The following is a 17,890-nucleotide window of genomic DNA, read 5'->3' as shown; positions in this document are numbered from 1 at the left end:
TCTGTAAATTGTCCACACCGGGACTTGAATCCAATCGTATTTCGCTTCAAATACTCAACGCGCTAGCCACTAGGCTACCATATCCAAACAGCCACTAGCTTGTGTAACAGATATAAATTTAATTTATAAAGATTTGAATTATCCTGTGGTTGATATTATTGACTGAATTTTGATCAGTCTTAGTTGATATACATGCACTATGAGAGGACTGACTCGACATACTGATATTGTCACACGTTTGATAGGATATATAAGTTAAAGACAGCAGTTTTCGGCTTTTAATACATTGACATATAACTTTATAACGCATAATAGGCACCACGGTATAAATCTTCCTTTGATTTTGTTTGTTGTACATTCTACTCAGCTTCTTTTGTAAACATCGACAGTTTATCCTACAAAATAAACTCTTCAGTTGTATATATAAAATTTCATTCACTGTTTATATGTCCTCTTCACCGGGTAAGTAATACTGAGGTTAGACGCAGGGTATTAGGGAATGATGGTATATCAGTTGATGAGGTCATGAATCTTCATCGACTGAGATGGTTGGGCCACGTGTTACGTATGCTTGAATACCGATTACCACGACGCTCAATGCTGACTAGTATTGGGGATGGTTGGAAGAGCGTTAGGGGAGGCCGAACCAAAACCTGAAATCAGTACTTGAAGTCACTAACTTCAAGTCTGAGCCATGTTAGTAGATGCAGAATAACTGTTTGAGGCCCATGAGACTATCGTAACCAGTGGTTGGAGACTCTGAATGACATGGCTCAGAATAGATCACAATGGAGTAGGTGTACACACTCTTTGTCTTCCCCTAAAACATGAGATTAAAATTACTTTATACCCTTATTTCTACGGACTAATTCATTCTTCCTGTATTATATCCCTATAAACTATCTTTTTTTATACATTACTACCATTGAAGTAACTGCTTCTATGAATTCGGTGTTCATCTTGTTGTGCTAATAAGGTATGGCAACTTGGACCGATACACATGTGTGCCTGGTCTTACGTTGTAGTTAAATGACTGACTGACAATATGTCCTTCTACATTATCACTTAACAACAATAATAAGCAAACTTTTTGCAAATCTTTAAAGAAATAACTATATATATAGTTTGATTACAAATTCGTTGAGAAAGAATCCCTCCGTTGTGTTTTCAATGCTTAAATGGAAATGATAGGTCTTTTTTCGTTTTAAACAATTTGATTTGAAGAAATATAATGTAGAAAACATCTATAAAGAAGCCTAAATCAAAATCTACTTGAATGGGGCAAAATTGATATTATTTTATTTCAAAAGAAAAAAATAGCACTTGAAAATGGCACTTGCCAGCAAGGTGTACCTGTAATCTTGATCACCATCTAGTAATCAATAAATTTTAAATAAATCTCAGTCCTACAGGAGGTCAGTCGCGGCCCGGATAGATCAGTGGTAACGTCTCTGACTGTGAAGCTGAGTGATACATGATCGAATCTATCAGGGAGTATCAATTCCCTCAAGATTACAGGTACATCTTGCTGACGAGTACCAAGTAGCACGAAACCCGCGTCCAAGGTTTCCTGTTGACTACCTCTAATCACCATCTCTTATCCCAACATGGTGCACGCAATATCGAGTCACCTAGACTGGTGACCACATTGTAACTTGATCGATAGCATTCGATCAGCACTAAGAAGGACCTGACTCACATGACATTGAACACCATCCAGTGATCAATTAATTGTAAAAGAACGTACGACAAAAACAAGTAACTTCCCGCTAGAATTACTAGTAAACCTTTTCAGTCTGCCACAGATAGTGAACTCATAATATTACAATGTTCTAGTAATGAAAAGTTTTTTTATGATTTTTTTGACAGAAATGAAAATAGAGATCAAAGAAGATAGCATATTCTTAGTTCGTTGTATCTTTTGAAAAGTACATCTATTATTCCTAGGTAGAAGCAAAAAAACAAACAAACATCATCTTTGACTGAATTCCATGAAACATTTTTTTTACAGACATTCATTGTTTCCTGTTTTAAATAACTAAAGAATAGAAAAAAAATAATAACTATACTACTGAAACATAAATAAAAACTTATCATCTCATCAACGATTTCTTTCAATTTCAATAGTAGGAATAGTCAGTGGTGGTAGTAGTGGCAGTAGTAGTAGCAGCAGCAGTAGTAGTAGTGGTGGTAGTACTAGTAATAGTAGTAATAGTAGTACCAGTAGTAATAATAGTAATAATAATAAGTATGATTTATATATTTTTTTCTGTGAGAGGATATATACCAGCTACTCCCACACTATCACTTAACAACAATAATGAGCAAACCCTTTTTTAAATCTTCCACGAAATAACACTATATATATATATATATATATATATATATATATATATATATATATTCATGTCTATACAGGAAATCAAAAGTAAACAGAAATAGAATCTATGTTCATATATATATGAAAAGAATGAATGAAAAACAACCAAAAAATATATTGTTAACCAAAGGAAGGGATAAGATAATGACCATTAAACATAAATCATAAAATAAAAAAATTAGGAACCCTTATATAATATTGTGGTGTGGTCTATTTATATCTATATAAGTAGTATATGGTGTTGGTCATACATAGAATGTATTTTGGCAGAAGACCGATGAGCAAAGAACTGAAATGAAGCGCAATCGTTTGCAAAATGCATGAGCAATGAAATTAGGGAAGAAACAGAGAAGATTGAAACAATTGGTTGTTAATTTGCAAATTGACTGTTCATTGTTAGGTTATCAGAATTTACTGAGATAGTCTGTAATGTTTGCTTAAATACATTCGATTGTCCCCAACCGTTGTTTTGTTCACTACAATATTAGTGAAGGAAATGACATGAAGGGGGAAACTAGAGAAAGTTGGTAAACAACACTAGGATTTGATTAAAACAAAGATTTAATGAAGTTATGAAACTTTGATAAAATAAAAAAGGTCGAAAAAAACAACAATGGAACCTAGTAATTAGTCGTAAACAATAAGATGATAGAATTTTCTATCTAATAAACTTGGAGAGGTTGTAGTGCATGAAAGATGGTGACTCAATAGGTTAGTGAATCACTGCACTGTAATAGTATTGAAAGCGATTAGTTTTAAACTTCTAGTATCAGTAATCACATTAACAAAGATGAATATTCTATAATTCATACTTTACCGGCACAAAATCATGCATATTTAAGAGTACAGAACGAATGAAAACGAAGAGTTATGCAATGAAATGAGTTTTCATGGGTTTAAAGATGCATATCTAGTGGATATGGAACTTTGATTGCGAACAATATGTTGGATATATGATCCAATATCATTACGAAATCAGTATGACTATAGGTTAAGTTTTTCAAGTAAATTCACACCGATATTCCTATGAATACGATGCTCATTAATATCTAGAGAATATATGCGAATGAGAATTCTGTTATATTTCTTTACCCTGTGGAAACAGCAGTAACATCTATTCGTTATTTAAACCATAAGGCTCCAAAAAACCAGTTGATTTCCTCTAAGTCTATTTCACTGATGGATTCGCGTCTCAGATTTGATGTTCACTCTGGGACTCGAACCTAAATAGGACGAAACGCGCGTCGAGCTGGATTCCACTGCTAGCCACTATCCATCTCTACTTACAATGCTTTTGAATTAAGCCTATATCGAGGCAATACGCACAGTATGCACATATGCCAATTAGAGACTGACCAGTTGCAGTCCTAACACATAGATGGGAAGATTCAAACAAACAATACTAAATGAATTTATTTCGTCTATAGCCTAAAATTCTAGGTTTTAACTAGTGAAATACTCTGACTGACAAGATTAACCTGGAGTGGAGACCAAGATGATCTTAACTCCTGCTACGTACACTTTTTTCTGTCACTAGTCTTATACAGTGTTTGAAAATAAAATAATCGGAAAGGAATTTTTCTTCGACGAAATACTTTTTTTTGTTTCTTAATGATTTTAATTTAGTCACGCTCTGTTTTGAAGTTAAACATAAACACAATGAAAACGAGCCTAGACTAGCCACTTCTTCCAGTATCTATCAATTCAACTGGTACTATGGAGCAAATTATATTGGCAGATGTTCTAGGATTTTGTACATTCGGCCTCGTGAGCACCTCTAAGTGTGGTTAAGCAAATGTGTAGTTAAAACGATTAACAACTCCATTTTAGCCCATTTAATTTAAACAGGGCATACAGACATCATGGAACAAACTTTTGCAATAATATATCGTGTTAACAACAACCTACTTGATTCCATTAGATTAAGAATCCTGCAGACGGCTGAGGCAATTGCTATCCGGATCAAAAAGTCAGAGCTTAGTATCCAAAAGAAATATGTTCAACCGCTCCTTTTACCCTGGCCAACTAGTTAATAATCAATTTTATAATAAGGTAACGTAATTTGATTAATATTCATTTTTATTTCCTAAACTTATCTAAACATCTTACCATTGTCATTATTATTACACATGCTAACCTTTATGAGAAATTTATTCAGCATCCAACCCTATCTATTATACCTGATCTAATTCATATTATTCTACATATTACGTAACTTGTGACTTGTAATTAGATTATTCTGTCTTTTACCCCATGTTGACAATATTTATTCTGATCATTTATCTCACAATTTGATTTCACTTATAAACTTCTTCAAGTGAACACTTTATATTAGTCAACCAAACATTAACGATTTTATTTTATATCAGTACAGGGTGGTAAAGATTGTTGTGTTTAGATTGATATTATGAATGGATCAACGTTAGGCCACCATTGAAAATCTGCAGGCACTGAACGACCGTTTCTTAATAGTATGAGACTACTCAACGAACAATCCTAGATTGGCATGTTACAATTTTAAATATCAGAAGGGGTTTTTCTGGATATTATAGTAATTTTTTAATAGTTGAAATCATGAGTCAATCGAAGCTAGACCACCATGGAGAACCCGAAAGCATTGGACGGCCGTTTCGTCCTATTTCGGGACTCCTCAGTAATGCCCATCCACAATCCCGCCTCGCGAGATTCGAACACAGGACCTATCGATCTCGTGCGCGAACGCTAAACCTCTAAGACCACGGAGCCGGCATCCAACGGTGTTAATGTCTAACTTAGAATAATCCATGAAATTGAACTACACATCCATCATTGTCTTCAGTGAGTTATTATCTCATACTTATTTATTTATTTATTTGAACACATAAATATTGGTGCAATGGGGCACCAGATACATATGCGCCACACAAATCTCATTTGGTTTGTATGAGGGCTACGATACTGCCCGGGTGCCCAAACCTAAACAGGTGGTTTTCTTAGGGGACCACACCCGGAGCCTTCGACCTGAAGGTCTGATCTACAAGGCAGTGGAGAATCGTGAGGAGATGCAGTCCCATGGTAGCCAGTGACCAACGATTGATTCATACGCCATTTGTTCCGTCAGGATACTGGGGCCAGCCCGTGTGCACCATTGGTTTGATGATAGGGTTTTCCAACTCCTCCAGGTGGACCCTCTATGTCCATCAATCCGGTTAAAGCGCTGGATATTCGCTTATCGTTCACTCAATTTCGTAAACAACACCCCTGCAGAGAGAAGGCAGAGAGTAGGACTTCTCTGGCAGTGTTTGTATGCACGTGGCCATGTGACAGCATTTTTCGAGGGAGAGTGGACTATCCCCACTCTCGGCCGTGCCAGGGCATTTTGGGGGGGCATCTCACAATAGGACGAAACGGCCATCCAGTGCTTCCAGTTTTTCCATGGTGGTCTGCCTTCAATTGATTCATCATCTCAACTATTAAAAAATTACAATTGTAAATGATGTACTCTGACTTAAACTTGCCCAATTTTTGTTTTGTGAATTATTAATTTAGATTTTCTAATTGTAGAGTACCTGATAAGAAATTATATAATTATGTTTTATTTTATATATGATTGACAAGTCTCATTATTCTGTTTAGTATATTTCCTTTTTCCTATTATTCTTTAATAAAATATATTTCGTTTGGTATTTTCATTTTTTCAGGCTTTCGTTTCTAAAATAGAAAACGATTGACAATACGAAAAGCTGGCATCTATATATATACCATAGATTAGCTTGATAGTGAGGAACACATTGAGGAAGAAATGGTACTGTCGCTAACTAGTGTGTTTCTTTTTTTTCTCTTAAATGACTACATAAAATACAAAAGTTGTGTAATAAAATATTTATGATCAAAACTTATGAAATCTAAAACTAATGAATAATATATATACATATATGGGAATGAATGATGAAAGGAGTTTGTTTCCCTATTCTTTTTTTACTAGGACAATTGATTTTCTAGTGCTTCGCGGTAGTAGTAGTAGTAGTAGCCAACTGAGGAAAAAAATCATTCAAATAAATAGTTATAAATTAGAAGAGTAAATCTGAAAAATTAATCAGACTAAAGATAATGGACAGTTAAAGAGATGAAAAAATGGAATGAATTATAAGAAATAATAAGGGGAATCAGAAGGGGTTTTGTGGAGATTTCAGTATTTTTCATTGTTGAAATCTTGAGTCAATTGAAGTTAGACCACCATGGAAATCCTGAAAGCACTGGACGGCCGTTTCGTCCTATTACGGGACTCCTCAGCAGTGAGCATCCATGATCCCGCACTCGCGAGATTCGAACCCAGGGTCTACCAGTCTCGAGCCAGAGCCCTTAACCGATAGACCACTGAGCCGGCATCCAAAGGTGTTAATGTCTAACTTCAACCAATCCACGAGGTTTGAGCAACCATTCACCAGTTGTTTTCAGTGAGTTGTTATCTCACAACAGACGTAATTGAACTGTTAAGGGAATATGTGAACTGGTTGTTCGGTGTTTATTCCAAAATGATTAACGTTTATCTATTGGGTTAAAAGTTTGAAATCTTCATTCGGTTACTTTGTTTTAAGAGAGTAAATAGGACTATAAACATTTATTAACCGAATTTGACAAAAAAACTAGATCCATACTGCTGCTAGATCGATGACACACACACTGTGGTAAGTCAGAATAATAAGGAGCCCCGAAATCAGCTTAACAACGTACACCAGGGAATCATTTTCAATGGTGAGGACGAATTTGAAGGTAAATCAAATTTCATTGATATCTCATTAAGTAGACAGGGAGATGGCGGAAGTAGGAACGTGTATGGAAAGTTCTCCTCACTTTGCCAATACACACTTCTATAGTTTTACACTCATCCACTACAAAAAAACCTGGTTAGATGTCTCATAAGCAGAGAAAAAATCCGCTCAAATGATATCATAAAAGAAAGAGTTGGAGTTTATCAGCTGCATTCTGGCGGACATCGGCTATCCGAGATTTTAAAAAATAACATATATAACGGAAAAATCAGCTGGAGATATTTAATACCCGTGAGAAACCTCTTTTCTTAAAGATACAATTCAACGGTGGTATTACTAGCGATGTTTAACAAGATAGATTGGCAAGAGTAGTGAATAGGACATTCTACGCAGCCAACCTTGCGTCGACATTTTCTAGCAAACCAATAATATCTACCCACACAGAGTATAAAATATATGAGTTGGCCCCCTTAATGCTCATTCAAAAATGCAGCTCTTGCTGAAGAGATAGCTGCATTGGGTGTACTATCAGGCAACATAATCAAAGAATGAGTAAACATCTCCCAGCTTGAATTCATTTTTGTATTGTTTGATTGAATTTTCCCATTGATGTTTATGACTACAATCGACCAGTCTCTTATTGCCATATGTGCATCCTATATAATACTGATATGTAGTCTCTGGTAATACATTTTCTTCCTGCGATGTGTTCTGAAAACCAAATTGCCTTCTAATATAGTAATCAACTGTTCTAGTTAGGCCGTGCTTTAGATGCACTTAAACGTTTCCCTCCGTCGGAAGGCTGTGATAACTTCGACGCCACATTTTGATACATACCACTTACAAGCAATCTTATAAGTAGCATCCACTACACTAGAACACCTGTTTTCTTACTGTTAATTTGTACTTTCTGCCAATTATGAGTAGGTATACAATCTATTTCATTGTGATTACTGACTCAAATTGACTTCGTTGGAAAGTTTCATACAAGTATTCCTGTATATAAGAGTAAAACCTGATGACGATCTAATTAATCGCACATATGTGTTATTTCAATTTTCACAAAAATGAGTAACTGAACTCGCAATGATCTACATTTGATATAATAGAAACACATCGAGTGAATCTGGATTATTGAGTTCATTTCAAAGGCATCTGTGCTAAGATCTGGTTATTATTAGTTCGTAAATATTACATCAAGGAGTAAAAGCACTAAACTGTATCAAAGAGCTTACTTAGTTTTAAAATATTCTACAGAAAAAAGAAACAAAAAGACTAAATGAGTGAAATTAGTGACTGAATTCTCAATGTTCAGCAATGAGTATTTAAATTTTTCTCTAAATTCAAAAAATGTAGTTCCACCCTTTTTTCACCCCGTCCAAACAGTTGGGACTGAATACAAGGAGTGACTGGATAATGCAAACAAACTAACTTCAATGCTCAAATCATGATACCTGGTGAATCTTTTCTTTTTCATCACTGTTTTCTTTTTCGGGGAAGTAGAATATTGCGTGTCTATTTGGTTGGTATACACTGGGGAACTCTAACTCTCAGTATCCCCATCGCTGGCTGTGGTTACTTCCTGCTTAGAGTTTGGAGGTCCATCAACCACAGGATTGTTCTCAGAAACACTGTTAGGTGGCCTGATCGAACATTTGGACTACCTGTTTCTGCTATCTAGATATTTCAACAAGTTATCTAATTTTGTTTGTTTTAATACATCATTATGGCTATTAAATCACGTAGCCTATTCAGATGCGTTTCTGAAAAATGTACAACTTTTTGTTGTACAAGTTACAAAAGGCCCAATCAGAGATACTGTAGTTGCTGGGAATATGCAGCGAGAAGAACATACATTATTTAGATGTCGATTGACTGGAGTGCTAACTTTGAACTAGCGATCACTCAATATAGATCGGTATCAGCTAAAGATACAATGAAAACTAAAGAACACTGGATAATTGTATTTTCTAGTATATAGCTCTCCAACAGTGACCATCGAAAACTACAATCGACAGAATATATTGGTGTGAATGGTGTTTCGACTTAAAAATGTTATAGAAATAAATTCATTGAACGATTCTCATCAAAAACACATGGAGCAGTTATGTGTTGAGTCGGCTTCCGATAACTACAGTGGAGCCTCCAGAGTCCCTAAAGGAGCCGAAGAGTCTCCATCCAATCAGAACATGATGGAGCTTTTTAGAATATCAACGTGACATGTTACTATTGGACAGTAGCCTAATATGTCTCTTCGCTGATTCGCCGAATCATAGTGTTGATTTAACAAATGTTAATATCTATAAATACCCGTGATTTTCTGTACATTTCGATTCTTATCAATGAAACACTTCTCCAGCTTTACTTCCGTTTTCTGATTTGCGACGGTTCAACGTCCGAGTGTCGTAGTCGTAAACTGTATTCTGCGTTATTCAAGTAGAGAACTTAACATTATGATTATGTGTATCAATTAAAAAAACACGTAACTTTTAATCAGTTTTCTGTTAGTTAACTTGTAAAATTATTTTGCATAAAAAACTCGGGAAAAGGAAAATCAGTCGGTGAGATAAAAAACAAAAGCTGTAATTCTTCAAGGGGTAAAAATACCTTTTTTCATTCCTATTCAATATGAAGCTATTTCTCTTATAAAATATGTATATAGTTTCCAACACATTTGTATTCTTATTCACACTACTTCACTTTAAGTGAATTAAGATTAAGGATTACTAGATATAGAAGACATGTAACAATGATCAGAAATTCAGTAATAATTCAATTTTTAAACCTTAGTCAACCAACATATCGTTTAATTAATATACACATATGCATTCACTCAATTCCATTCAAGCATCATCTAAAAACTCTAAAATTTTCTTATGCTACTTATGTTGACAGATAGAAGTAGTATATAACACCAGTCAAAAGTTTGCGAAAATCGCATTGAAGAGAACAGAAATGAAAACAGAAAACAATTACAATAACTGGGATAAAAGAACGATGAAGTTTGTAAGACACAACTGATGGAAGATGTGCAAATGAAGTACTCAATGTATAATTTTCATATTTTACCAAAGCACCCAGTAATCTTACATTGAACAATAAATTGGTCATCCACACCTGAGTTCTCGTTCACTACACAAACTCTATACAACATCAAACGATAACTTTGGGGAAATTTTTTTTAAAAAAATACAACAAGTTATCATTGGTTGTTCACCAACTTACCATATCATTTTCAATATTGTTTACAAGATGATTAGAAATATGATTGTTTTTAATTGGTAAATTATTAGAATTATTGACAGTGAATAAATTACAATTAGAATTACGACGAATTAAACGTGATGATTTTTTACTTGGATATGAACTAGACAAATCAATACTGATCCTTGGATCCCATGGGAGTTGTTTTTGTCTGTGTGTTAAACCAGCACTAGGTCGGCGACGATAGTTAGCTTTAGATAATGTGGATAAAATATTTTTAAAAAGAAACAGAAAGAGAGAGAGAGAGAAAAAACAATACAGTGACGAGAATGGAATAAATAAACTAAGTTCCTTTATTAACAACAAGTAAAATGGAACACGTGAGAGAAAAACAGAAATCAATGCAAAGAAAAAGAAGGATTGGAGAAACACTAATTTGATATATGCTGTTTAAATAAAGACTTACATAACAAGTAACAGCATCATATTGGTATACACGATTTTCAATTGACTCACTCTTTCAACTATGAAAATACTAAATCTCCACAAAACCCCCTTCTGATAATTATTATAATCATATGCTCACTAGTGACTGACTTCGAGAAGTACATCCAGGAGTTCTAGTGAGAAGCAGTGACCAGTGGAGTTCAAACCACGTCTGTTGTGAGATAACAACTCACTGAAAACAATTGGTGAATGGTTGCTCAACTTCGTGGATCAGTTGAAGTTAGACATTAACACCGTTGGATGCCGGCTCAGTGGTCTATCGGTTAAGGGCTCTGGCTCGAGACGGATAGGTCCTGGGTTCGAATCTCGCGAGTGCGGGGCCATGGATGCGCACTGCTGAGGAGTCCCGTACTAGGACGAAACGGCTGTCCAGTGTTTCCAGGTTTTCCATAGTGGTCTAGCTTCAATTGACCCACGCTTTCAACTATGAAAATACTGAATCTCCACAAAACCCCTTCTGATAATTAATACACGATTTTATCAAGATTGTAGGTGAAGTATATCATTCATGAATTCACGTATTATTGATGTTTGGTGAATAATGAAACGTGTACATCTAAGTGACATTCTATAATTCTCTTCTTTTTTTTAACAAAATTCACTTATCCCTTATGAACTGTATTTTGTTTGTTTAAGTCTTTTCTTAACCTCTCATTTTCTTGCTAACTGGTCTGATGTAAGATTTGATAAATTGAGCCGGTACACAATAATGTTAGTTCCTATGTTGACCATGAATGACTTAACTGAAGTATGCAATTAAATACAGAAAAGGTTGGGCATAAAACTGCCTACCAAATATCACATTTTGTAAAGTGGTTAGTATTTAATATACTTCTCGTGCTGAGATTGTATATAATGAGGTCCAAGCATTTAAACATTTTCATGTGGATTTAAAGGCGAAACGAAATTTAAATAGGCTAGCGTAATTACTTTAATTGAATAACTTGGAAGTGTTCAATTTTACAACCAAGGTATTTCGTAAAGAGATGGGAATCATCTAGTCAAGTATTTTAGTGACGCATTAAACAAAGACGTATTAATCGAACCGATGTTTCATAAGTTTTATGACTATGAAATACGGGTAGTGTCTGTTAATGCTTATTACACTAGATTGGAATCACTGTTCGGCAACCCAAATATCAATAGATTATCCAGTTAGGTGCAAATTCTATTTTACCATGTGTTTGCTCACAGCTTATAACAATTCTTATAGCCGGCCATCAACAAGGTCTAAGTTCACCATACCACAACATCTCAAAAAGACATTGCCAATATGGTTAGAAAGTAGGTTAAATTAATAGTGACATTTCATGTCACTAATGATGACTAAATAACCCTCAAATCATATGTTGACAATTTACCGACTTTGAGATAAATATGCATATCCTGTCATACAAAGTATCTTAATTGATATACTAGTTTATATACGATAAAAAAAACAAATCAGGGGATATGAAAACTAAATTTCTAAACTAGAATCTTTTAGACTTCAACACATTCCGCCCAATCACCACTACCACTGTAGATGAGTAATGGAAGTCTTGTTAATTTCAATTATTAATGCCCAAAGTTTAACTTTAAGATCTTCAAAATAGAGTTCACAGAAACAGCTAAAGAAAATGGGCTACTGATTTTTCTACCCAAATTAAAATGAGATGATACAACAAACATATCCTACTTCTTAAAAAGTATTTGAATCTCGTAGATTCTAAGGTCAAAAAAGTACGGAGCATCCTAAGGTTCGGTGTACTGTGCCTTATGTTTGATGGTATCACTGTTAATTCAGAGTTTATGAACCTTAGAATTACCCGATGGATCCTTGTAGATGCCCTTCTCAGTTCAATCTGTAAACATTACCACATCAGATTCCAGTGGTTTATGAAGAATAAATGGAGATCAAGTTATCAGATAGTTACGTCAAGCAAAGATAGGACTGTATCACCACACACTCGACGTGCATTATGACATAACACCAGGCTCAATGGGCCTAAACGACTTCAGAGTCTAGACCAGAAATCGTTAGTAAAATATTGTTATGCATAGCTGATTTCCGTAAACACTCGATTAATGTCTACTGTAAAATGTTAATGGATGTAGTAAAACAGACATTTAAAGATAAAAAAACAACCCAACTTACATTTCACTTTCTCAGCTATTGATCGATTTGACAATATATCCGATTGAGTTGTAGAAGTTGTAAACTGTGACGGCTGAATCCCTGATACCGTACTAGGTGTATTGGTATTAAAACCTTCGCCAGTGGAATTGTGGGATTTTAAGTGTGAATCTGTATTCTGGTTTGAACTTAATCCGAGTGTATTAACTAATATCCACGCACCAGGTACATTATTATAATTATTTGTTCTTATCACACGTGAATGACTATCCAACTGTGGTAATTGACATTTAATCAATCGTTTTTGTACAGCTTCTGTTAATGTTGAATATTTTGTACTTGAATTATGATTATCATCTTTTTCTAGATACGATTGTTGTAAAAAATTCCCAGCAGTTTTTAATAAGAAATTATCTGCTTGTGATACAACAATTAGTAAACAATCCAAATTATCAGTACCAAGATGATGAGCTACGACAGCAACACAATCTAATGTTGCAATACGTACCTGAAAAAACGAAAGACACCATTTTCAGATAAACAATTATTTAAGACACGAGGAACGTAAAAAAAATTTTACTACATTTATGACAATGATTTTTGTTTGTACAAAGAATAACTATAGAAAATATAAATTTGCGTCAATGTATATGCTAATCACTCAGGGAGTTGCTCCGATGCTGTCCAAAGAAGCATGTAAGGCACTTATCGGATGGGAAGCTCATGAATCCAGAATCATCAAAGCATCCTTCAAAACAAAGGAGGGGATCACAATGAATGATATCCACTGCTATGTACCAAAAATAGTAGCAACGTTGACAATAAAGATCAGTTCTATGAGAAGCTGCAATTAATCAAAGCGAAGATCCCAAGAAACTATCACACCATCCTGATGGGAGACCTAAACTACAAAGTCGGAATGAACAACACTAGATATCAAAACATCATGGAACGATATGGACTGGGAGAAAGGAATAATAATGGTGAGAGATTCGCACATTTATGTACATCCAACAAATTCGTTATAGGCGGCACAATATTCCCACACAAACCCATCCACAAAGTTACATGGGTCTCACCGGACCACACTACAGAGAATCAGATCTATCACATGTGCACCAATAAAACATTCAGGTAAACGGAAAAAGTGAGAACAAAGAGAGGCGTTGATATAGCTCCAGACCACAACTTAGTGGTCTCCAAGATCAAACTGAAGCTAAAAAAGTGTTAGACAATTGGAGAAACAGCATCACAAAGGTTTAATACAACCTTTGTTCGAGATACTGACAAACATATCGAATTCAAAATAACTCTCAACAACAGGTTCCGAGCCTTAACACATCTACTCAAAGAAGAAGAATCTACTATGGAGGACAACTGGAAACCGATCAAAGAAACACTAATTTCAACGTATCAGGAAAGTGCTGGGTCACAGGAAGCATCATCATAAGGAATGAATCTCTATCGAAACCCTAAACAATATTCGATAAAGGAAAAACAAGAAGATAGCAATTAACAGCAGCCAAACAATAACAGAAAGTCAAGGCACAAACTCAATACACTGGAGCAAAGAAGCAAGTGAACGGGAGCATTAGAGTCGACAAGCAGAAATACGCGGAAGACCTAGTAACGACATCGGAAAAAGCTGCAAGAGAAGGAAATATGAAACAACCACATGACACACCGAAAAAACTGGCAAGGAAGTATGACAAACCACAGTGACCAGCCAAGTACAAATAAAACAAGCCAATCACTGAGATTCAGGAAAAGAGGAACAGGTGGGCAGAGCACTTTGAAGAACTCTTAAATAGACCAGCCCCATTGTAACCACCAGACATCGAGGCACCACACTCAGGTCAATAAACTGGATTCCGTAAGGATCGGTCGTACACAGACCAAATCACGACACTAAGCATCATCATAGAGCAATCAATTGAGTGGAACTCGTCACCATACATCAACTTCATTGACTGTGAGAACGCGTTTGACAGTGTGGACAGGAGAACATTATGGAACCTTCTTCAACACTAAGAAGTACCTGAGAAGACTGCTTACATCATACGGAACTCATACGACAGACTGCACTGCAAAGTCGTGAATGAGGGTCAGTTGATAGATGCATTCCAAATGAGGACCGGTGTAAGATATGGCTGCTTACTCTCCTCCTTGCTCTCCCTTATGGTGGTTGACTGGATTATGAAGACCTCCACATCTGAGGAAAAGCACAGTATACAATTGACAGCGTGGATGAAGCTAGACGATTTGGACATTGTAGATGACATGGTCCTTCTATCCCATACACACCAACAAATCCAGATGAAGACAACTAGTGTAGCAGCAGCCTCTGCATCAGTAGGCCTCAACATACACAAAGGAAAAAGCAAGATCCTTAAATACAACACAGAGAACATCAACACAATCACACATAACGGAAATCTTCACATAATGGAATCTTTCGCCTACCTGGACAGCATCATCGATAAACAAATAGGATCCGATTCAGACGTAAAGGCAAGGATTGGCAAAGTAAGGGCAGCATTCCTACAGTTGAAGAACATATGGAATTCAAAAAAAGTGTCAACTAATATCAAAGTAAGAATCTTCAATACGAACGTCGAGACAGCCTTACTGTACGAAGATAGAACGTGGAGAACTACTACATCCATCGTCTAAAGGGTGCCAGTAATTATAAACAGTTGTCTACGTAAGATACTCAATATCCGATGGTCAGATACCATCAGCAAAAGCGTTTTATGGGAGAAAACAAAACAGCTTTCAACTGAAGAGGAAATTAGGAAGAGACGTTGGAAGTGGATAGGACATACATTAAGGAAATCACCAAACTGCATCACGAGGCAAGCGCTAACAATCAATCCTGAAGGGAATCGGAAAAGGGGAAGGCCGAAATAGAAGCAGATATGAAAAGGATGAATAATAACTGGAAAGAACTGTAGAGGATTGTCCAGGACAGGGTTGGATGAAGAATGTTGGTGGGCGGCCTATGCTCCTCCACAAGGGGTAACAGGCGTAAGTAAGTAAGCATAATTTGATAAAGATCTTGATTGTGTTGAAATGAAATTTAATCTATGGCCAGATGAACAACAGTCTAGTACAACTAAAAACTAAATCAAATACTCTTGCTTATATACAAACATGTTAGATTATATATGAATAGACTAAGTGAGAACAACTGCTCAGTGACAGATTATAACTGCGAAAAGCTGGACAGATATCCTTATATGTATTTTATTATCCTAATTAAATAAACCCCATTAGAAAAGAACAAAAAAATCAAAATGACAATGATGATGAATAACGGTCTTACAATTACACATATTAGATAGTAAAATACTTAAGAATTCAATCAAAACCCTAATAAATGAGTTGCTAAGGAAATGTAGGCATTCAAATTCCCTACTACTTAAGACTGAAGCGAATATTTACCAAAAATACAACAACAGAAGATAAGAAAATACAGACATTTAATGAAATATAGTTCACTAGTTACATTGTTCCAATTAATTTCACAAGTAAATTATAAATCAACTTTGACAAAGATACTAACACTGAATATATTTTATAGAGTGGAAATGTGATGTGAACAGTGAAACAAGAAGCCTTAACAAACTATGGAAGCTAATTTTGGGGACGTTATTTCATTTAATTCAAAGCTTGTAAAACTGTAACGTTTACTTTTGCCCCTAGTCTATTCTACAGATAATAAGCTTTTGTTTGATATATGATTCACTGCCATAGCCTTTTCTGTTCCAAAGCTATTGTAATTTAGACGCAACCTTTTGTACTCTATTTTCTACTCTAATCCCCCAGTTTTGGACATAATTGTATTTTCCTAATTATTGTACGTTGTCGTCAGGTTACTCATCTATTTATTCATGTATCTTTTTACACTAATCTGAATTCGGAATTCAGGTAACAGATCGGGATTGGAATAAAGCGAGTAGTGTTCCAGTTGTCTTGTCTTCTCTCGCGTGCTTGTCAGGCAATCAGGGATAGAATAGTTTTCGTCTCTCTACTCCCGCTTCGAACTCACGCATACTAGCCTCAAGGTTAAGCCAGTCAGCCTATTGCGTCAAGGTTTTAATCTACATTAGACAAGTTATACTCGGCACGAAAGTGGGTAGACAAATCAAGGACATGACAAAATGTATTGCATTGTGAGTTGATAAGAGTCTGCTTTTAAGAAAAATTCGAAATGGATTAAATTGGATTTCGATTAGGGGTTTTGTAATATTATAACTCAATGGTATATGATGATTGGTTTCAGTAAGGCCAATTTACTATGCTATGAAATAAATGGTTCTTTTTGAATGCCTGGTAATATAAATAACAAAACAACTGAAACTCAGTAATTATTAGGCTAAAATATTTTCTTAGTTGTAAAATAGGACAAATTTAAACTCATTGTGATTTAGGTATGCTGGATAGTTGGGAAAACACTTAATGAAAATGGAAAACAGAAAAACTGAGAAATCGGTAAGGATGGAAACGTAGAAAAAAATATTGTAAAGACAACAACTTTATCTTAAAGATTAAGTCTATATATGTTCAGTCAGATTATAGTTGATATCAAAGTGAGATGTCTTTCCTAATCTTTTGATTTCTTTATCTTCGAGGAAAACAATAAAATCGTTAGTCAATGTTAAATCAATGATTCAAGATTAAAAAAGTAGACCTATTTTATAGATTATTACTTGACTATTATAAACTATTCAGAATCAAATAAATATTGAAATAGAAATTCACTTACTATTGTTTGTTTGAATCTTCCCATTGATGTTTAGGACTGCAACTGGTCAGTCTCTAATTGGCATATGTGCATACTGTGCGTATTGCCTCGATAAACACACAGTATGCACATATACCAATAAGAGACTGACCAGCTGCAGTCCTAAACATCAATGGGAAGATTCA

General features: G+C 35.2%; 1 protein-coding gene across 1 annotated transcript in view; it reads right to left on the bottom strand.

Annotated features, from left to right (window-relative positions):
* Smp_152260 (hypothetical protein) overlaps nt 1-17,890 on the bottom strand; it is a gene marked incomplete at both ends in the record, with an annotated part of 96,428 nt that overhangs the window by 58,435 nt on the left and 20,103 nt on the right. Inside the window, 2 exons of the mRNA XM_018793015.1 lie at nt 10,357-10,586; nt 12,980-13,466. Of these exons, the coding sequence (XP_018647570.1) occupies nt 10,357-10,586; nt 12,980-13,466 (717 nt within the window). The remainder of the gene's footprint in view (nt 1-10,356; nt 10,587-12,979; nt 13,467-17,890) is intronic.

The sequence above is a fragment of the Schistosoma mansoni genome, chromosome 1 (assembly GCF_000237925.1).
Source record: "Schistosoma mansoni strain Puerto Rico chromosome 1, complete genome".
In the NCBI taxonomy this organism is placed as follows: Eukaryota; Metazoa; Platyhelminthes; class Trematoda; order Strigeidida; family Schistosomatidae; genus Schistosoma; species Schistosoma mansoni.
This window is presented reverse-complemented; position numbering and strand designations above follow the sequence as displayed.